The sequence below is a fragment of the Sphaerodactylus townsendi genome, linkage group LG06 (assembly GCF_021028975.2).
Source record: "Sphaerodactylus townsendi isolate TG3544 linkage group LG06, MPM_Stown_v2.3, whole genome shotgun sequence".
Classification (NCBI taxonomy): Eukaryota; Metazoa; Chordata; class Lepidosauria; order Squamata; family Sphaerodactylidae; genus Sphaerodactylus; species Sphaerodactylus townsendi.
Window position 1 is genome coordinate 89,071,395 of NC_059430.1, and position 21,832 is coordinate 89,093,226.

At 42.4% G+C, this 21,832-nt stretch overlaps 1 protein-coding gene across 1 annotated transcript; it reads right to left on the reverse strand.

Moving 5' to 3' along the window:
- Nucleotides 1–697: 697 nt before the first annotated feature.
- GNAT3 (G protein subunit alpha transducin 3) lies at nt 698–19,198 on the reverse strand. The gene is made up of 8 exons (XM_048500505.1): nt 19,035–19,198; nt 12,126–12,168; nt 9,606–9,747; nt 8,695–8,852; nt 7,424–7,552; nt 2,424–2,553; nt 2,064–2,217; nt 698–1,239 (listed from the first exon to the last, which is right to left on the reverse strand). Exons 1-8 carry the CDS (start codon nt 19,150–19,152, stop codon nt 1,049–1,051), a joined length of 1,065 nt encoding a protein of 354 aa, XP_048356462.1. The 5' UTR covers nt 19,153–19,198; the 3' UTR covers nt 698–1,048.
- Between the last annotated feature and the right edge of the window lie 2,634 nt (nt 19,199–21,832).

Sequence of the window (21,832 nt, forward strand, 5' to 3'; positions counted from 1 at the left end):
GTATAAATTGCATAAAATAAAAATAAATAAAATATTTTCACAGGATTCAAGCCATGCTTGGTCAGAATTTATTCTGTTCTTTCTGACGATACTAAATCATCATCATTATTATTTTCTTCTAGCCTCTGCAATAAAAAGGATGTGAAGGATAATCTTTTTGACTATGAAGCCTGATTGATTTTGAAAGAAAGGCATTCTGAAGTACTTAACTTTGGCTGGATTATGCCCTTAACATTTTTTGTGTTCACAACCTGCTCCTAAGGATTGCAGACAGGTGAATTAATGCCAGCACAGCAATACAATCCACAGTAATATACCAGCATTTTAGAGAAACCAGAATGATGTTACACACATATGTGACAATACAAGTGTTTGCAATTGAGTTTATTTATACTCAGGGCAGAATTTTCAATCTGAGTGTAAGAAATAAGATACTATAGTAAAGGATGGGGTAAACTGAAATTCTCAGAGTCACAGGACTGCTCTTGCATATATTCTAGTTTAAATTGTAGAAATATAGCAAAATAAAAGAAATAAAAGAAATAAGACCCAGAGCAGTGGACACTAGTTTTGAGAACTGGGTTTGATTCCCCACTCCTACACATGAGACCTGCTAGTCACAGCTCTTGGACTAGTCACAGTTCTCACAGAACTCTTTCAACCACCTCTCTCATAAGGTGTCTGTTCTGGGGAGAGGGAGGGAAAGGAGTTTGTAAGCTGCTTTGAGACTCCTTATGGTTCGCAAAAGAAAGATATGAATCCAAACTCTTATTCTTCTTTCTTTGCTTATTTGATCAGCAGTGCAATCCTAAACAGTTGCACCATTCTAATCTTCAGTGAACTTGGAAGTAACTTTATAACAGCATAGTAAATTGGAGCATTTAAACTGTGAAACTGAAACTTTTTAACTACCTGAAAAAAGCCCTGGTCCATAGAATATAATTTCTATTTCCTATTTTTTTTCTTTTAATCAGAGACTCCTTTCACCAATTTAATCAGAGACTCCTTTCACCAATAAAAACAGAAAAAGTTTCAAAAGGGCAATGTGCTAGAAGAGACCACAATCCTTCAGGTTCTCTTTGATGATGATGTCTGTCACAGCATCAAAGACAAACTTAACATTCTGGGTGTCCGTAGCGCAGGTCATGTGGGCATATACCTCCTTATCGTCTTTTCTTATGTTCAGATTTAAGAACTTGTCCTTGATATAATTTCCTGCATCTTCAAAGGTGTTTGATCCTAGTTGAAGGGAGAAAAGGGAGATGGTTCATAACATATGTCACACTTCTTAAAACCTTCCCCTCAGTCCCAGAATCTATCTGGACATGCTATCTAGGTTTGACTGATTCAGTGAAAGGCCCAGATTTGTCCTATGTAATCTGTGAAACTACTAGAGTTGTCTGCTATGGGTTGAAAATTCCTGAAGATCTGGTGATGGAGCCTAGAGAGGGTGGGATTAGGGGAGGGCAGGAAACCAGTGGCATACCTTTACAAAATGGTGCCCCTTGTGCCCAGCCACCAGCCAAATGCCCTCTGTGTCCCCCACCCCATGTGCCCCCACCACATCACTGCCATGCCCCTGCTGAACTCCCCTCACCCCCCATTGTGCCCCCTGCAAAAATTAACTTATTTTCTTTTATCCAAGTGGTGCCAAGGCCAGTAACATACTGAGGGCAGGGACAAAGCCAGGGAGGCCTTGTCCCTTTCCTGGCCTTGTATCTGCCCTCAGTGTTTTGCCAGCTTTGGTGCCATGGACAAAGGAAAGTAAGGGAGGGGGCAAGTGGACAAACTGTGCCCCCCACAAGACCCAGGCAAATGGCCCTTGGGCCATATGCTCCCTCTTTCCCCATAGATACACAATTGGAGGAACCTCAGTGGGGTATAATGCTATAGAGTCCATCCTCCCGAACAACCATTTTCTCCAGGGGAACTGATCTATAAAGACCTATAAAGTCTGAAGATCTGTTGTAATCTGAAGAGATCTCCAAGTCCCTCCTAGAGGTTGGCAACCCTGGAAACAAATCTTAAAACAATGCAGAATAGAATAGAACACTTAAACTTACCATTGTATTCTGGAAAGCAGACACTAAGATTCACTTTAGTTATCTTTTCTCGGAAGAGGTCTTTCTTGTTTAGAAATAGCACAATAGAAGTGGTTGCAAAGTATTTGTGATTGCAGATGCTGTTGAACAAGTGGAGGCTTTCATGCATTCTGTTCTGTGAAAGTGGGGGGAAAGATCACAGAGTGTTACCCCTCTTTCACTTTGACTCTGATGCACCTTTCATACCAAGGCAGCCATCGTTCAAGGAGTCAACCTGGCCAGGTTATCAGGACAAGGAATATGAGTGCTGTTCAAATACCATCTGAGACTATGCTAAATCCCTTCCACAAAATGAAGTCTTTATCCTGGTTGTTCCCTTACCACTTCTTCATCTTCCACAAGGACCATGTCATAGGCACTGAGGGCAGCGCAGAAGATGATGCAAGTCACACCTTCAAAGCAGTGAATCCATTTTTTCCTCTCAGATCTTTGACCTCCCACATCAAACATCCTAGGGGGGAAAATGAATGGCTTATTTACAATAGTTTTATCTATACTGTTTGTCCATTGCACACTGAAAGCAAAACAACTGAAACTCCAGCGCTGATTTCTTAAAAAAACAGATTGGGACCTAATAACACACTGTTTTTCTGATTTTTAAAAATCAGCCTTTTGTCCTCAATGATCTCAAACATTTTGCACAGTGCTCACACAAGGACTGGTGCAATAGAATGAAAAGAAGAAAAATGAGGACCCTGTGAATCCCTGGCCAATTATGCACAAGCTGTTTGCTGTGGGATGGGAGCCCCAAGAGTCTCCAGCCTTGATGAATTCATTTGCAAACAGGTAGCAGGTGCCACCACAAAATGGCTGCTACAGCAGGTATTGCCAAATACAAAATGGCTGCTAAAGGGCTGGTTCTGCAAGCTAATCAAGATGGGGCTCATGGCATTTTTAAATTACTTTAAAATGGCAGTGGCAGAGTTCTCATGGCAGGCCTGGGGACACCATCATGTCAAGCATCGGACAGAGTACCCTCCAACACAGAGTTACATTCTTCTAATTACAGTGAAATTGATGTGTGTTGGTGTAACTCTGCCTCACACTGTACAGTCAAACAAATTATTAGATATTACTCCCTTGTGAAAACTATTGTTAATTCTCTTTCTCTGCTTCTGATTTTTACCAGCTTCTCATCTATTGCTGGTCTTAGATACCTTTGACAAAGAAAAGGTTGACGTCCCTTTCAATACTTTTTAAAGAATTCTTTGGACAGTTAGGAAGAAGATAGATATTAATACTTGTTCAGAGGTCTGGGGCTAATTTTTTTTATTTAAAAAGCACTTTTATTCAGTAGCTCTGACTATCTGCTCCTATGCCCGTGGTGGCAAACCTATGGCACTCCAGATGTTCATAGACTACAATTCCCATCAGCCCCTGCCAGCATGTCCAATTGGCCATGCTGGCAGGGGCTGATGGGAATTGTAGTTCAGGAACATCTGGAGTGCCATAGGCTCGCCATCACTGTCCTATGCCTTTCTGCAGAGTTTATAACAAGGAGGCAAAAACATGCATATTCTGCTAAACATGCATATTCTGCTATTCTGCATATTCTGTCTTCAAGGTGTTGGTGTTAACCTTTAAGGCCCTCAGCGGCTTGGGGCCTTCATACCTGAGAGACCGTCTGACCCCATATGTCCCAAATAGGCCTCTGCGTTCTGCAGAGGCCAATTTGCTGGTAGTCCCCTGCCCCTCATCGATACGGCTGGCCTCTACCTGGGCCAGGGCCTTTACAGCCCTGGCCCCGTCCTGGTGGAATGCTTTACCATCTGCTGTCCGGGCCCTGCGGGACCTTGGTGAGTTCCGCAGGGCCTGTAAGACCGAGTTATTCCACCGGGCCTTTGGGGATGCCAGCCGCAGACTGCCTGCCCCCCCTGGAGCCCCCACGACAGTTTTACCATCTTCAACATTGCCCGATCGCTGATACCATCCATTTTCGGGCAATGCTGGCCCTCCTGGCCTTTGGGTTGGGCGCCATCTGTGCATGCCTCTGGGCATGTATTTTTATTTGTAATTTTTGGAATTGCTGCTATAATGTATTTTAATGAATTTTAATGTTTTATTGTTATATTGTAATTATGAGACCTTATATTGTATTTGTTTTATGTCTCATTGTACACCGCCCAGAGCCCTTTGGGGGTTGGGCGGTTTATTAAGTCTAATAAAATAATAATAATAATAAATAATAAACCCCTTAACTAAGCCAGCAATGGAGCATGGCAAGACCAGCTAATACAGCTCATCAACTGTTAAAGTCATTTCCAGGTTGCAGCCTCATAACAATGTGTACCTCGTCTTTTCCTTTCACCCAGCTCCATAGCTTTGTCTGCTCAGCCAAATTTTGCAAAGAGGTAGCTCTACTGGTATGTTGTTGAAAATAAAATAACCTTTCCTTCATTCTTACTTTATCTTCCTCTTCCTTTTCTGCACCATTTTCTCCTCTTTCATTTTGCTCTCTTCCATTCATGATCTGCTTTTATTTCTCTCTCCCTTCCTTGTAATTCTCCCTTTATCAGTCTTGTATTCATCTCCTTCTCATTCCTTGTTGGAATATAATTAGTATTATAGCAGCAAACCCTTGTTAATATTATAAACAGAAGGGGAGGTAATATTTCCCCTTGATCTGTCGAAGTGACAGTGCAATGTGAGAATCAGGATTGTGTCCCTGGAGACTCAACAATCCAATTGAACTACAGAGAGAAGTGAGAAGTATATGTAGTTATTTAAGCTCAAGCAGAAACAAATAGGCATCCTGCACCAAGGCAGGTATGAGCAATGAACTCAGACTCCTGCTTTTATACAGACACATCTGTCAATCATCACTATATCATTAAAACATCACTGATTACTTCATCTTGAGCCAACCTTCTGCATAAGAATACAGGTTAGACCCCTTTTAGACTTCTGCACACATCCCATGACTTCAAAACGTTGGAGCAGTCCCACCCAGAAGTGGAGGCTTTACATTCAAATTAGATTGTTGGGCACCCTAGGGCTGCTTCAGGTCAAATTACAAAAGGGTAATAACTGTTCCTGCTGAAGGTGATCTAATGCATAGTCATAGAAGTGAGAATTTTTCTCAGCAAAGGGGAGGGAGCAAAGTCTCATTTGCAAGTCACGTGGGTGACCACACAGGACAGATGTTTCTCAGAGTGTCAAAACAAGATAACACTTTGCAAGACCTACTGCCTTACCCATCCTTCTTAGAAGATGTAACTCACTTATTGGCAGGCTGACAAGACATTCCTCCAGATAGCTTCAGACACAGACTCAGGATCATGTGGTTTCTTTACCACACCATTGTAAAGGTTCAAGACAGATTTAAATTCAATGCTGTTAGAGGTAATAAATACTAACTTTTGTATTCAAAGAACATTTCTAAACATAAATTCTGACATTTTATTAACCCATATATATTCTTAGACATATGCCTTAAACAGTACCATTTAAACATTAAAATATTTCTACATTTAACTTATAAAACTATATTTATATAAAATACATAAAACATAAGGCACTTAGTACTTTTATTTCAGTTTCTTATTCAGTGTACTACCAAAAATAGTAAAAAAATACCCTTTACATGCATGGTAATGGAATTCTGATCAGTTTTAGTGCTTACACATGTGGAAAAGAAGTTACAACCACCCCCCACCACCCCACACACAATTTAATTACATTTTTAAATTCAGAATCTTAGGTTTGGGCTGAGAGAATCTCTCTATAGCCTGAGTTGGTCTAAGAATTAAAGACTGTACTGCTGCACCTGGTGGCCTCTGTCTTTGTTAATGCAGCCAGAACAAAGGTGAGAACATGGACAAACATTCACCCTCCAGCTTTTTATGGTCCCTGCCACTCTCAGTAAAATTATCATTTTGCATTACAAATACATGCATTTTTTCCAATGGTTTTGGTCACAAATTATGCAAAAGTTGTTGTTAAAAATACATAAAAATATTACATACTCCGTTGTAATATTTTTCCTGCATTTAGGCAGAACACAATTGAATTCCTTCAACATGTGAACTCTAAAATCACCATAAAAGGCACAGATCCATGCATCCCTGAACAGTCACTGTTGGAGCATTAGCAAGATAAATTCATGCTCCCTGAATGGGAGATTGCCATTTCTTTGCTATTTGCTAACCTAATTCTATCAATCATATGCAAAGCATTTTACAAATACTGATTTGCCTTAGCTTACAAAAAAAGAGAGAACTACTTTTTAAATATGATAACTGGCATTCGTACTTGTACCTAAAAGTCAGTAGATCTCATGGCACTGTTGATACCACAGGCAAAACAGGTCTGCCCTTTCCACTTTGCAGGATCTGTCAGGTAAGTGACAGAGAGTTCAAAGGTATCTGAAGTGTTAAATGAAAAAGTCATCAGGAACTTTGTTGGTGAAGACCTTTTCAACTGGAAAACATAGCAGAGCTGGCAGGCATGATCCTTTTTGCCTAAATTGGGTTGCCAACTCCAAGTTGGGAAATTCCTAGAGATTTGAGGGTAGAGCTTCAGGAAAACAGGATTTGGGGAAGAGAGAAGCCTCAGAGAGTTATAATGGCATAAAGTCCACTCTCCAAGCCAGTTATTTCTTCCAGGAGAACTGATCTCTGTAGTCAGGAAATCTGTTAAAATTCAGGGAGACCTCCAGGCTCTACATGAAGGTTGCCAACCCTATGCCCAAACCATTTTTTTTATCCACATGGTTTAATAATGTGTAATGATGATGTAATAATGTGTAATAATGATACTGGTTCTCACCACAAAGTCACCACAGTTGCCGGCATCTGACAGCCTACTCTGTATGTTGGACAGTTTCTTCTCAAACATTACAAATCTTGTCCTCCCTCCCACAAAAAAAATCTGGCAGCAGCATAGCAGAAACCATCTGACAGAAGGATGAGTTGCTGTACAGAAATGGCTCCCTTGGGGAACTTTGGGGAAGCCTTAATGTATGGAACAATTGGTCTTATGGATCAATGCAACTACTTCATTAAAACACACACACATAAAATTAGGTGTTAATATTTTGTATTTCCAGTTCTCCCTACCAATTGTTGACCTTCATCTGAAAAATAGTACCCTTGGGATCCTGACTTTTTCCAAAGCACATGAACTTCTGGGAGACCTCCATGACTTCTCAGCAGCATTGGCTTTGAGGAACCTCAACTTGATACATGTAGTCACAGACATATCAAACCCTTCTATGGCCTTGCAAGCAACTTCTGGTTTTAGACCCATTTGTCTAAACTACATTGCAATTCACAGATTTTTTGTTGTGGGGAGGGAGGAACACCCAGAAAATGTTTTCATACCGGAAGTGTAAATCCTTGAAAGAAAACTGAGTCTCAATAATCCCCGTTGTCTTGACTCGTGATCGAAGGACGTCCTGTTCATTTGGTATGTAGTCAGGGGTGGTTAGTCTGTCCAAATCATTCAGATAACTACAGGAATAAGATAGAGTTGAAGAGCCTCATTTTGGTTTGCATCTATTGTTGCTCAAGAGATAATGGAATGGAACCAGCAAGGAAACAGTTGCCCTGAAGGCAGATTTCTTGTGGTCAGGTTCTAGAATTCATAGGCCATCCCTCATTGATGCAATCTCTGCAAGATCATTACTGAGCCATGTTAAACTACTGAAAAGGAAAAAAAAATTGTAGAAGTAATTAAGGCTGATTATGTACAATGTGTCTGCCATGCTTCAGGGTCAAATGTCAGTCACAGAAAGATTTCTTGTACAGACATATTTCTTCAAACCTCACTTTCACTTTCCAATCTCCTCATGGCAAGCAACACCACTTCTAGTGCAAATTTAATTTGCTTTGCAGCCAGAGTGAGGCAGATTTGCCAGTGAGCACAGCTTTGCTCCAGACAACTTCCCTCCACCCATGGCCTTCCCTCTCACCCCTGTTCCATGTTGCTGGCTCCTTCCTGCTTCCTACTCATCCTGCTAACATCTTTGAGTACCCAGCAAGTAGAAATCAAAGAAAAAAGCTCAACCACAGGGCTTATTCAAAACATACTGACTTCTAAATTCTCATATTGATATCTCAATCTAATAATAACAGAGAGTGTTTGGTCCTGCCATACACCTAGTGTTCCCATGCACTCACCTCTCCCCTTTTCCAGGGACAGTATGACTCTACCCACACACAACAGGGGTGTCAGTGTACAAGGGTAGATTTAATGCAGGAATAGCAAAATAACAAAAAATATTGAAATAAATCCTCTCCTCCATCAACAGCAGCAGCAGGAGGTATGTTTGTGTGTGGAGGGGAGGAGAGAATATCAGTTTTAGGACTGCTCAGCAAAGAGCCGTGAGGTAAGCATTCCATGCTTGATGGGCCTAACCCTTAAGAGAAGACACATACATCAGAAATGCACTGTTATGCTGAATTTTATTTACTAATGTCATTGTATTATGTCAGCTTTTTTCATATGGTCTCAAAAATTTACTAAAATTAAAAAGTTTGAAAAATTAAGCACATTTATCATAATACCTATTAATAGGTGTTTAATATATGTACAGTTTGAGAAAACAGAATAACACTGTGCAAGCATTGTAGAAAGCCAACCTGTTACTTACTAGGCAGCTGAATCATTGAGCTGGTATTCAGATGCCCTTTCAAAACAGGCCTGGATCCCTGGATCTTTCCATAGTCGTTTGATTATTCCAGCCAGATCTGGAGACATAGTGCCATCTTCCATGGAATCTGCCTTCACAAAAAGCTGCTTTTCATCTTCCTGAAAATAGAATTGTACAACTATGACTTTCCTTTGTATTCTTGGAAAATACTATGCAGCATTTGAATGAGTACAGAAACCTACTTATACCGAGTCAGTTCATTCATCTATCACATTCAGCATTGTCTGCCTAGACTGGCAGAGGCTCTAGGGTAGCCAACTCAGAGGCTGCAGTTGGAAGCCACTGTTTCCGAAAAACCTCACCCAGAGAGCGAGGTTCGGAAACAGCGGCTTTGTGCCACTCGGGGGTTGCAGCTGTGCTGTTTTTAGTGTCCCTGGGTCACTGTATTCTGCCCTGCTGGATCAGACCAGTGGTCCATTTATAATCCAGCACCCTCTTCACACAGTGGCCAACCAGTTCCTCTGGATGTCCAATAACATGACATAGATAGATGCCAAGGCCTTCCAAGGCCTTCCCCTGATTTTGCTTCCTGGGACTGGAATTCAGAGGCTGACTGTTTCCAGAACAGTACATCAATATAACATAAAATCTAACCCATTAAAATTCAGCAGCAATATGAGACCAATCCTGTGTTCTGTGTTCTGTGTGAATCCTTGTCTTCACATCTGCTTAATCAAACTATCTTTAAACTAAGTAACTAAGTAATGCTTTAAACTGAGTAATGCTTTAAACCATAGCAATTCTGACAGAAGTTGAACTACACCCCAGAGGGGTGTGGCAGTTACGCTGCTGCTTCCGTTTCTCCTTCCCTGGCTGTTCTGTGGCAGCACAGTGCAAGATTTCATACTCACTTTCCTTTCTGTGTCTCCGTACTCAATACCAAGGGTGGACATTGCCTTCACAATTGCCAGAATCGACTGCACAGTGTTGCTGTATACCACAGATCTATACTCCCGACACTCTTGGTCTGTGTAGCCGTGTTTGTGAATGATCCTAGAAAGGCAGGAAGTTTCAGCAGAGCAGGGGCAGATGGCAGAGATAGCAAAAGTGGGGAATTGGAATAGAATCACTAAGGTATGTGAAGACAATCCTTAAATGGGTTTGTACACAACTGTTACCTAAGAACAATGAATTGCAGCACAGCCATTGTGACTGTAAGCATAATGCTTAGACATTTGTTCCAAGCTTGCCAGGTATTACCATAGAGCAACCTTAGTCTGCCACCTTTGTATTCTGAGTTTTATCATAAATGTACCTGAATCTGGAGCAATTGCAACTCACATGTTATGCATTGCTCAGTTTCTTTATCAATAATGGACCTGCCCTCAGTGCTAGGTAAAATTGTGTGGGCTTCACACAATGGTGGGATCCAAAAATTTTAATAACAGGTTCCGATGGTGGTGGGATTCAAACAGTGGCACCACCGCATGCACGCACCTCCAGTCCCTATTGGGCAGGGAGGTTGCGTTAGTAACTCCTTCTCAGCACTCAGAAAAAATTAGAAACCACTTCTAGAGAAGTGTTGAGAACTGGTTGGATCCCACCTCTAGCTTCACCCTACACTGTAATTGAGCTATTTAAAGGAAGTCTGTTTGGAGTAGCTACATTTAACATGAACCTGCATCCACAGTATAACACATTAACAATCTCTTGTTTCAATCTTAAATAGCAGATAACTTTCTGAAAGAAATAAAATTGTTCCTCCTGTTTTTCAGGGATTATGTTCCTTTCATTAAATCCCCAGTTCAGTAACAATGTATCTAAGCACTGGTTGTTGTGGGTTTTCTGGGCCATATAGCTGTGATCTGCTAGTTTTTACCCCTAGTGTTTCACCCATATTTATGCCTGGCACTTCACTCAATGGATCTGACCATTTAAAACCCATTTATCAAAAAAAGGGGTCTGTAGGCTTATCCCTGCTTTCCACCATGCCTTCTGTGATTCCATGTTGGGCATGAAATTTCTAACTGCATGGATGGGCACAGATAGAGTCCCGCAATGGTGTATTTACCTGGGGTCGAGGGGTACCCTCTGCTCCCGGGCGCCACTAACCTGGTCACGTGGGGGGTGCAAAATCGGCCCCCCACGTGACCAGAAAGAAGACAGCAAGGCAGCAGGAAGTGCTGCCTCGTCGTCTTCTGACACCTTTGACCCCGCCCATGTCATCATTTACATGGGCAGGGTTGAGGGTGCCCCCTGCTGCCCCCTTGCTCCCAGCTCCAAGGGAGATGGCAGCCAGCAGTCCCTTCTGCCCTCCCCTCCGGAGAGCCAGAAAAGACTGCCATCTATCGGCCTCCAGCACTTGCTTTTATAGCACTGAGGCTGGGGGGAAGGCTTAGGGGGGATGTGGCCATGCCCAGGGTGATGTGGGGGCATGACCACACTCTCCCCAAGCCCCACCCCCTCGGCCTCAGTGCTATAAAAGCAAATGCTGGAGGCCAATAGATGGTGGTCATTTCTGCCTCCCCGGAGGAGAGGGCAGAAGCGACTGCTGGCTGCCGGCTCCCTGGGAGCCGAGAGCAAAGGGAGGGGGTCCTGGAGAGGCTTGGGTGGGGTTTGGGAAGGGGTGGTCATGCCCCCAGGGGGACATGGGACATGGCTACACCCACTGTCCCACCCCCCATAGATGTCTGTCTCTTCTGCCTCCCTGGAGGGAAAGGCAGAAGGGACTGCCAGCTCCCTGGGAGGAGCAAAGGGGGTCAGCAGTAGAAGAGGCAGGGGGGCACCCAGATACAATTTGTCTCTGGGCACCATTTCCCCTCAATACGCCTCTGGAATCCTGTGTACAGAACATGATGGGAACTCAATTCTGACATTTTGAGGATGGTACCTGGGGAGCTTGGAGAGGATACAACATGACTACTTAGTCTAGAAATTACCTCTAATCTCTGTGGGAAAGATAATAGAAACTTGAGAAAAAATCCTAGAGCATTACTGTGGAAAACATTTTCTGACCATTTTTCTCCCACTCCTGTTCCTCAAGGGTGGGACTCCTGTTAAGACCCTCACTCTCACCCCCGCCAGTTGCTAGGTGGTATCTGGCAATCCTAGGTAGATGAAAAACTGAAGATGGGGAGAACATAAAGGTCAGTTGGCTGATGGATCGGAAGGAGAGGAGGCAGAAAGGATGAGAGGTTATGGGGGTCTTCAAGGAATGAAAAAAGGAAATTGTGGGGCAGAGGGAAATTCACTCCATGAGTTCTTATGGGTTCCCATGTGTAAGGACCATAAATATGTTTCTATTTTAAAGATGCAACAAATAGCTGTGATTTATGGGAACAAAAATTCCATATTTTGAATTGTTTGGAAGGGTCCAGTTGCAGGGATAGATTTGCAGAACATTACAGTACAACTTGGGATGATGCACCTACTTCATTTGTTTCACAATTGTGCTTTTCCCTGATTCTCCAGCACCTGCAAACAAAGAAAATGTATGAATATAACAGCTGCTAGACACCATAAATGTTGGTCCCATCCACGTTTGAATCTAGCAGAAGTTGAGACTTATAGATAAGTTGCTCTGTTATTTGTGGGTATGAATAGGTGCTCCTTGTATTTTATATTCCTCTCACTAATTCCCTGTGCTATTAATCTTCATAATAAAGATTCAGTTGCCAAACTATGCCTGTTTATTTCTTGAGATCTTCCTATTCTTATACGCAGTGCTGCCTATATGCAGAACCCTAGTAAACACCTGGCAGTAAATCCCACGAAGAATCACCCATGATACATATATATGAGTGTGCTTGACACACAAGAGGGAGACTCCTATAGCTGAGCGGTAGTCACATGTAAGCCATTCAGATAACATAACTTTCTCAAGTTTAATCCAATATTTGACAAAAGGGTTGCCAAATTTTAATAAAGCTTTCTTGCCCAGCTTGTTTCATTTCTTTTATGTTATCTGTATGTAATTATTTTGTTCATAGGCATAAATAAACTTTGCAGATCCAAATTTCTGGAGTCAGCAGCGTATCTTGTTTCCAGTATTGCATTAATAAAATATGTGCTCCTACGCACAAATTTTGAACCATATATTTTGGTCCCATTCTCAACTCTGTGAAAATATCCTCGGTGTGTGATTTTAGGATCATATGGTCTCTTTTCTCTGGTGGCAGAGCTAGGGTTGCCAGCCCCCCGCTTCCCTGGGCACTGGCTAGTGAGGGATAAGACTGCCAGATCCAAATTGGAAATTTGAGGATGAAGCCTTGGAAAACAGGAATCTCAGTGGGATACAATGCCATAAAGTCTACCCTCTAAGCAGCTATTTTCTCCAAGGAAACTGTTCTTTGTAATCTGGAGAGGAACTTTAATTCCAGGAGATCCCTAGGCAGTGTAGGCCAGAAGGGAGTGGGTAAGGCTTGCCCTAGGCAACAAAAGACTTTGAGCCCACCGTCAATGCATATCTAGGAGGGACAGAGGGGACAAACAACCCAGGCACCACTTTTAATTGTCACATGGAGGCATATTCAGACAGGCCCCCCACCCTCCCTCCAATAGAAAGCAGGGGAAGGACCTTGTGGGGCAGTGACAGCAGCAAGGCGCCCTCTCACTCAGCCTGCTCATCAGCACCTCCTTTCCTCCTTTGGGTGGAAGGACCCAGGAGTCCCAGCTGCCATCTTGGCCTCAAGCACTTTGGTTAAAGCTGGGGTAGGATCAGGACCCCTTTTCCTTCCTTGTTGCTGGGCTCAAATCTGGGGAGGCCATGTGGGAGCAGAGCTTAGAAAGGAGAGTGTGGAGAGCGTTCACACATCTGAAGGGTTTCAACTGCTTGAAATATTCTAGAAAAATGCCAGGGAAACTCTTGCTGCTCCAGGCAATCTGCTCCAGGCAATCGAGGGCTGCCTCCAGTTCACAGCTGTGGTTGGAGCCTCTTCAGCAAACCACAATCTGCCACAGTCAGAAGCACCCAGGGAGCAAGATTCCCCCACAGTGCCCACCTTTCCCAGCAGTGCATGTGTGAGCGGGGGGAGGGGTCAGAAGGGGCTTGTTGTGGACTGGCCTAGTGTGACCCTGCTGCTTCCTCTTGACACCAGACACTTTGCCCTTACCACCAACAGCAAGCATAGGGTGGCTGCTTGCACAACCCAGCCCACCCAGCTCGCTCGGCCCACCTGGCCCTGCTTGCCCAGCTCATTTGCTGCCTGCTGGTCACCCTTCAGAGAGTTAGGCAAGAGGGGGCACAGTTTGGGGGGCACACTTTCAGTAATTGCCCCAGACACCAATTACTGACAGCATGCCACTGCAATGCACTACATCCTGGAGTTTTATCTATTTTTTGTTCCAGTTGATGCTTCCTGAACTTGTAAACAATTAGGATGAGGGCTACATCTATGATTTCCGACTCTAAGTTGGAAAATTTCTGAAGATTTTGAGGTGGTTCCTAGGGAGGGCAAGATTTGGGAAAGAAGAGACCAGTGAGGGCTGTACATTTCTCTCTCCACAGCTGTCATTTCCTCCAAGGGAACTAATTTCCATAGTCCCATTGTAGAGTTCCATTTGGAGTTCCACTGAAATCCCAAGAGATCTCTTGGCCCCCCTGGGGATTGCCAACCATTGAAGTATTACATGTTACAGAAGAGGACAGTGTTAAAGAAATGGGTTCCATCTCTGGCAAACTGTCACATTTGGCTTATCTATAAGGCAAAATTATATTTCATGTATTCTAAGAAGTCCAGTAATTGTTTTGTGCTTTTGTTTTGTTTTTCAAGCTATTTATACCCCAGATTTTTGGACACACAACTCTCAGCTAAATGTGTGAATTGTCTCTAGTGAAAAACTGATTTCAAGAAAACAAAGGTTTTGTCTGAAGAGGGCTAAATTGGATCTTCTGCCTCATTTATAATCTTCTGCCTCGCTCATTTATAGTAATTTTTATTAGACTGAAGGCTTATTAATCTAATGAAATGTTTTGTAAGTATTTTTAATGGTTTTCAGCAAGTTAAGAACATTTAAATGCTCACAATTAAGTAGGAAGCTGCACACTATGCAAAACTGTGTGTAATGAAAACTCAATAGTTTGATTTAGTTTCTTTTAATGAACAATAGTCTTAGAAACCTGCATTTCTGAGTGGTGTGTCTGTGTGTGTCTATGTGGGATGTGTAACTTTTTCCTGGACAATGATTTCCTCCTTCAAAATCACCCTCCAGGCATCACCACTCATTCCCAATATTCAACTTGTATGTTGAATGTGCATCTGGGATAGCTTTAATGAGACAAGCAGCGGGTGCAGAAAGGGTTAAGCGAGCACACCCCTCCCACAGTTCCTCCACTCAAAATTTCAGCCCAAGAATTCTTTCAATGTAAAAATAAATCCAGCTTCCAGCTTCACTACATGCATTTGAGTGGCATGTGTAGTTTGCTCCCTACTCAAGCAAATAAATAAAGACGAACAACCAAACATATGGAAAACATTCCTTTAACCTCACAGATAAAAAGGCAGAACCAAAGATAAACTCAACAAGTATGCAAATTTGGCTGAAGTATCTATCTGCTGCTTCTCATGAATGATCCCAACTCTGTCAACAACCAGCTTTTGCACCTGGAATTTGCAAGTCTCAGATATCTCCCAAATGCATTTTTGAATCAACCACAGTTTCTCTGATGTCTTTAATAGAGCAGAATACTTCAGCTATGGAACATCAAGAGCCCATTGCAATCATATTCATGCAAAGTTCAGGGAAAGCTGTGACAGCATATGAAAAATAATAAGCAAATGAAACCTTGATTGCCACATCTGGAAAGCAAACCTATGTTACATGAAAAAGAAGAAGAAGAGTTTTGATTTATATCCTGCCTTTCTCTCCTGTAAGGAGTCTCAAAGCAGCTTATATGCTCCTTTCCCTTCCTCTCACCCAAGAAGACAACTTGTGAGATAGGTGGGGCTGAAAGAGTTCTGAAGAACTGTAGCCCAAGGTCACCCAGCAGGCTTCATGTGTAGGAATGGGGAATCATATCCGGTTTCCCAGATAAGAGTCCACTGCTCATGTGAAGGAATGAGTAATTAAACTTGGCTCTCCAGATTAGAATCCACTACTCTTAACCACTACACTATGCTGTCTCTCAGCCAGGGTTAAATCTGTAACCCCCAAACTTTCAACCTCCAGGAATTTCATGACCTAGAGCCAGCAACCTTAAGCAGGACTGGATCTCTATAGTTAGGAGATCCATCGTGATTCTAAGAATTCTCCAGGCCCCACATGGAGGTTATCAACCCTAGGAGGAGAGCTGCCTCCCATAAGTCTTTGTGAGTTCCCACTGTTCCATTCTAAAGGATTACAGCCTGTTCTACTGCCTCAGGATTTTCTATCACATTACACTGTTTGTAAAGAAAAACCTCAGTTATCTAGAGCGGATGAACCATGAAATGACAGTTCATAAAACCTCTCATCCCTTTCTCTAAAAATTCAAAATAGAACCCCCCTCCCCAATTTCTAGCCGCAGTAAGTAGAAGACAAATATCCTTATCTATTAGAAGAGGTGATTTTTTTTTGTATGATAAAATGTTCTATCCAAACTCCCCAGAAGAAAGAATTTCCCATGTGCTAATTGGGGTATCGCTGGCCTGGATGACCCAGTCTAGCCTGTTGTCATATCTCAGAAGGGAAGCAAAGTCAACACTGATTAGTTCTTGAATGGGAGGCCACCAAGGAATACTTTCACGGCCAGAGGAATATTTGCAAATTAGACTCTCCAGTTTGGTAGGATGACTTGTATTACTGGAAAAAAAAACTATTTTCAAAATGTTGATGCTTCCAAAAACAACACAGCAATAAAAACTGATGTCCTCCACTGAAGTACAGCTCTGGGGGCAATAGAGCATGTTGAATCCCTTTCATGTGCATGGAATGTTTTTATGTTTTTTTCTCCTTTTCATCTTTCTGACCTTCCAATAACGCTAAAAGGACAATGCTGACATCTGGCCCAATGGCAAAATAAGATCCGCACAAGCAATAATCTCTCTCTAAGTAATTACTGTGGAACATCTATAAATTGGCCTTTGGATCATTTTTAGCAAACAGCCCTTTTGAAAGAAATAGCACATCACAGATTAACTGCTGGATTTAGCCTATACTAACATGTTGAGATTTATAAAGATGTTTCCTGCTAACTCCAGAGTAAGTCTAAAGAGTTGCCATACATCTAGCTGAATTTCTCAGATAGGTAACGCATGCCCAGAGAGTTTTTTTTAACCTAAGTTTTACTTAAGGTGAAATATCAAAGCAAATGGGGTGGCTTTTCCTTAATCAACCTCTGGAAAGAATGTAAAGGTGAGCAAAAAGAATTTCAGTAAGATCAATTGGTTTTGCTGGGGGCCTTCAAAATATCCTTACATAAAGAATTAATATATGACACACTTGCTTGAAAGCATGCACTTTTAAAAAATGTAAGTGGTTATACATAGCTGGAAGTTGGTACTTTTTGAAGCAAGAAAAGGGATTCACACTGGAGGGAAGATGGCATGGTATAGCCTAATCTCATTAGATCTCAGAAGCTAAGCAGAATCAATACTTGGAAGGGAGACCACCAAAGAAGGCTTTGCAGAGGAAGGCAATAGTAAACCACCTCTGCTTCTAACTTGCCTTGAAAGCCCCATGCTGGATTCTCCATGTGTCAGCTATGACTTAATGGACATTGCACACGCACACACACACGAGATTTCTAAAAGAATCTAACAAATCTGGCATAAACAGGAATGTTAAATTATGCCTGGAACAAGTTGAACAAAGCATCCCCTGCAGGACTGGCAATGTCACAAGGGCCACTCAGTTTGAACCTGGGCCATGAAAGTGATGCCAGTGGGCCTAGACTCACCTGCAAAACCACACTTGCTGCTTTCATTGCCATAGCCTAATACAAATGGTGACAGACGTTCATGGAACATTTGGCTCTGCTTTGTTTGTTCCTTGCCACCAACAGCCTACCAGAAACTTTCCCACTAAGTAAAAGGACAAATCATTTCCTTTCCTGAGTCCCACTGAAGCATATATGGACAGCATAAGAGCACTACCCCCATTCATTTCAGTGTGGCTTGTGTAAGAGTTTCTGGGTAACATCCATGGAAAAGATTTGATGATTTGCACCGAGCAAATTTTGGCTAAACATTTTACCGAAGATTGTAATGCTACCTTCATTGTTTTGCAAATGAGTTTGTTTTCCTCCGTTCTAGCCAGGATCATCTGTTGAGTGCTTGATTCAGCACATAGCAACAGCTTTTAAAATATTATAAACTTAGTGCACGGCAACATCTGCTGATTAATTTATCAGAGAAACCCATTAAACATTCACAGTTGTTAGCTATTAACATACTGTTTTAATATTTTTAGATGCTGTGCTATGTATCACCATTACAGGCCAAAATATGATTGTTCATAATCATTATCCAAACAATATTTTTCTGGCTCAAATCCATACCATTTTTAGAAAAAGAGGTAAATTAACATCTTCAGTCCTGAACATATGATACTCAAACTAGTTAGTCCCCTTATTTCTGGTAAACTGTATTTTGAAGTATTCATGCTCACAGCAGCTGTTACATATATGTACAAGCTTCTGATGTGCTATGCGCATGGGCTGGTATACTCATTCAGTAGGTAGCAAGCAATCCTTACCATTAAAGAACCTGAGTAATATCGATGTGCACAGGAACCTCTCTGCAGGCTTTGTATTCATAATGTACAGTATCACTGCAGTCCATAATTAATGCACTCCAGAACAATTTCCAGATAGAATCATTATAGTGTGGGTGCTTTTTCACATGTGGATTCCATTGCTAGATGGGCAGAAATAGTGATTCCAGCAGAGCTGGCCTCCCTGCCTTTTCCCTATCCCCTTCCTTGCCCCCTTCCCTCTATTTCCCTTTCTTCGTTCTCTTTATTTTTCCCAACCCCCTCAATTAGTTGGTTTTCATGCCATCAGGGTGGCAAGCCAAACACTGATATTTCAATTTATAGATTTGTTGTAAGTGGCCCTGAACCCACCGTGAGGGAAAGCAGCCTATAAATCAGTCAATCAAGGAATAAATTGAAGAATGATGCATGGCTTGGAGCATGAAGCCACAAATGAAGCCACAAATGTTTTCTTTTTCCAGATTTATATGCATTTATCCCAGTCATTCATGTCAGCACTAAAATAAGTGGCACTTTAAAAAAGTAAAATGTACTTTACAAATTTACAGATCTTTTTAGCCGAACCCCTGAAATTAATTTCCAGATTAATGTAGCCATTTTATTTTTAAAAAATATTAAAAATATTCGTTAAACATAGTTTAAATATTTACCTAGTAAGAGCAACTTGACTGTCCTGGCATCTCTCACAGCATCTTCCTGCAGCTTTTTTTCAAGTTCCCTTGATCTTTTGGCTGATTCTTTAGATTCAGAGCTGACTCCACTGCCCATATCGTAGAATTCAGTGGGATCTGCTTATGGTCCCAACAAACTGGTTTTTGGCAGAAATATTACAAATGAAGCTTAAGAATTTCCTCTCCTGTCTGCAGGCTGCCTTTACACTTGGCTGCTGCTTTTGCTCTGTCACATGTCCCAAGAGATGGGGCTGAAGGGATTTTGTAGGTGCCTGTGAAGTTGCCTTGCAGTGATGTCAGACATGTAAATGTCCAAAGCTGCTGCTTTATTGTTTGGAAGGTATGTTTTTAAAAGCATCACCAATAAACATGAACTCTTTACATCAGACCAGGAGGACTGGTGGCAGCCTTCGAAAGGACAAAAATGATCCAAAATATTTTCGCTCCCCCAGAGAGTAAAATGGAAAGAGTGAAGCACCCTCTTTACTGAAAGAATGAGACAGGGATCTCTCCAGTTAAATATATGTAACTACATTGCCTAGTATTAATTCCTTGCTATCTTAGGGCCTCTGTGGTCTCGGTCCTCATTCCCACCCCAATTTCTGGCCTTGATTTAATTGCATTTTTATTCTGACCTTTCTGCATGGAGCTCTGGCAACTAACATGGGCTGGAATTCATTGGAATGTTCCTGTGGATAAATGAATTTTGCCTGCAGGATGTGACTTTCTTGTAGGAATATAAGAAGAGTCTTGCTGGATCAGACCATCTAGTCCAGCATCCTGACTTAAACCATGGCCAATCAGTGACTATGGATGGCTAACAACAGGACATAGAGGCTGAGACCTTCCTTTGATGTTGTCTCCTGGCACTGGAATCCAGAGGTTTATTGCCTCTGTGTGGACTTTTACTTTTGGTCACCATGGCTCATAGCCACCGATAGACCTGTCTTTCATGAAGCTGTCTAATCCTCTTTTAAAGCTGTCTATCCCTCTAGGCATAATTCCATCCTTTGGCAGTGAATTTCACATTTTAATCACCCATTGTAGAAAGTAGCATTTTATTTAGTCCCATCAGATTCATTGGATGCCCTAAAGCTCTAGTATTTTGGGACAGGGAAAAGGAGTTTTCTCTGTCCTCCTTCTCTCTACCTTGCACATAATAACCCTCTATCATGTTCCCCAGTCATTACTTTTCTAAACTTGCCTCCCCCTTTTTCAGCTGACCCAAATGGGCTGACCCTTCCATGTAGATTTCAGCTGACCCTTCCATGTAGATTCTGAAATTTGAGCTGCAACAGAGAAAAGAATATCATTTTTCATGGACAGGAATCTTTCTGTCCATGGAAACATTCCATGGAATCCACACAGTGGTTTGTCTCTCCATTTCTCCTCAGAAAAATGCTGCAAACAATATTAGGCTGAGAAAAAGTGGAGCAAAGGTTTGTGCCTGAACAGTCTTTGACTACACCCAACATTCTTGCCATTCCATCAACATTAGTTTTTCATTTAATCTCTTCTGGGTTTGGGAATCTAATATTTACAATATTTACCACCTCAGATGCTGGAACATCAACAATAATAACAGCAATAATGAGCAGGAGGAGGATGTCATGCTTCTGACACAGATATGTGACTTAGTGGTAAACAGCAAGAGGTTGAATCTGCAGGTGCTGCTCTGCTGACATAATGGCCCTTCCAGGGGCAGAGGAGGAAAGGGTGGTTTTCATCTACTCCCCCTTCCATTTCAGCATCTCTCACACTGTTCCTGGGGGTCCCTTAACTCCCCTCCCAGGAACAGAATTTCAGGTGGCTCAGAGGACAGGACAAGGAAGTCCCACTTCATCAGCTTCACTCTTCTCTGGGAGGGTATTCTGAATTCAACACACTGAGTGAATTGTTTACTTGGTCATTTGATGTGCCTTTGGTTTTAAACAATACCAGCACAGAGATGTATAGACCATCACACTTCAGAAGGGCCAAAATTGACCACATGAAGCTGCATAACAGGGTCTGCAGGAACTCTCTTTTGCTATTGTCCAATCCTAAAGCTGCAGTTCATAGGTTACTTTGCCATATTTGGGGCAGGGCAGATTGGGAAGGTAAAATGGCCCAGGGACAATCCCTGAAATACTACAAGCTAGCGCTGAAGGCACCACTCAGCTAAGATTCATCCATTAGCACCCACTACATGTATCAGCTCACTCATTGCTAAGGTTACCAACTCTGAGTTGGGAAATTTCTGGAGATTTGGGGGTAGAGCATGGGAAGAGTGAAGCACCCTCTTTGGAGCTGATCTCTGTAGCCTAGTGTCTCTCTTGTTGTTGGTGACATGATGGCATCATTTCTAGAAGTGGCGTCATCATGTCACCGATGTCATGGCCTAGACCTCACTTTAAGCCTGGTAAGACCTCCCCGCTCTCACTCCTCAACTGTACCAGGCAATGCTATCTGGAAGGCAGTTGTAATTCCAAGAGAAATCCAGGTCTCACTTTGAAATTGGCAACCTTACTCATTGCCATTCTGAAAGAGACAATTGGTGAATGGACACTGATCATTGTTGCCCCTGAAGGGTCAGATCCAAGTGGCTCTTGCGGCGCTGGTAGAGCTACCAGGGCTTGGTTTTTCTTGTTTCTGGCCACCAATGGTTCTTTAGGGCAACAACCCACCAGGAACCTTTTCTGTTAACTCCTGACTAATGTCCCCCTCCCTACAACCTCTGCCAGGAGAAGAGCAAGCTGACTGCAGAGGAGAGAGACAGTAAAACTGCCACCACCACC

Excerpts from the sequence above, each read along its gene's own strand:
- GNAT3 (XM_048500505.1), bottom strand. The coding sequence starts at position 19,152 with ATGGGCAGTGGAGTCAGCTCTGAATCTAAAGAATCAGCCAAAAGATCA. Across the intron at positions 2,554-7,423 it reads TTCAAGGATTTACACTTCCG|GATGTTTGATGTGGGAGGTC; the intron begins GTATGAAAACAT and ends TTTCCCCCCTAG. Across the intron at positions 2,218-2,423 it reads TTGTGGAAGATGAAGAAGTG|AACAGAATGCATGAAAGCCT; the intron begins GTAAGGGAACAA and ends CCACTTTCACAG.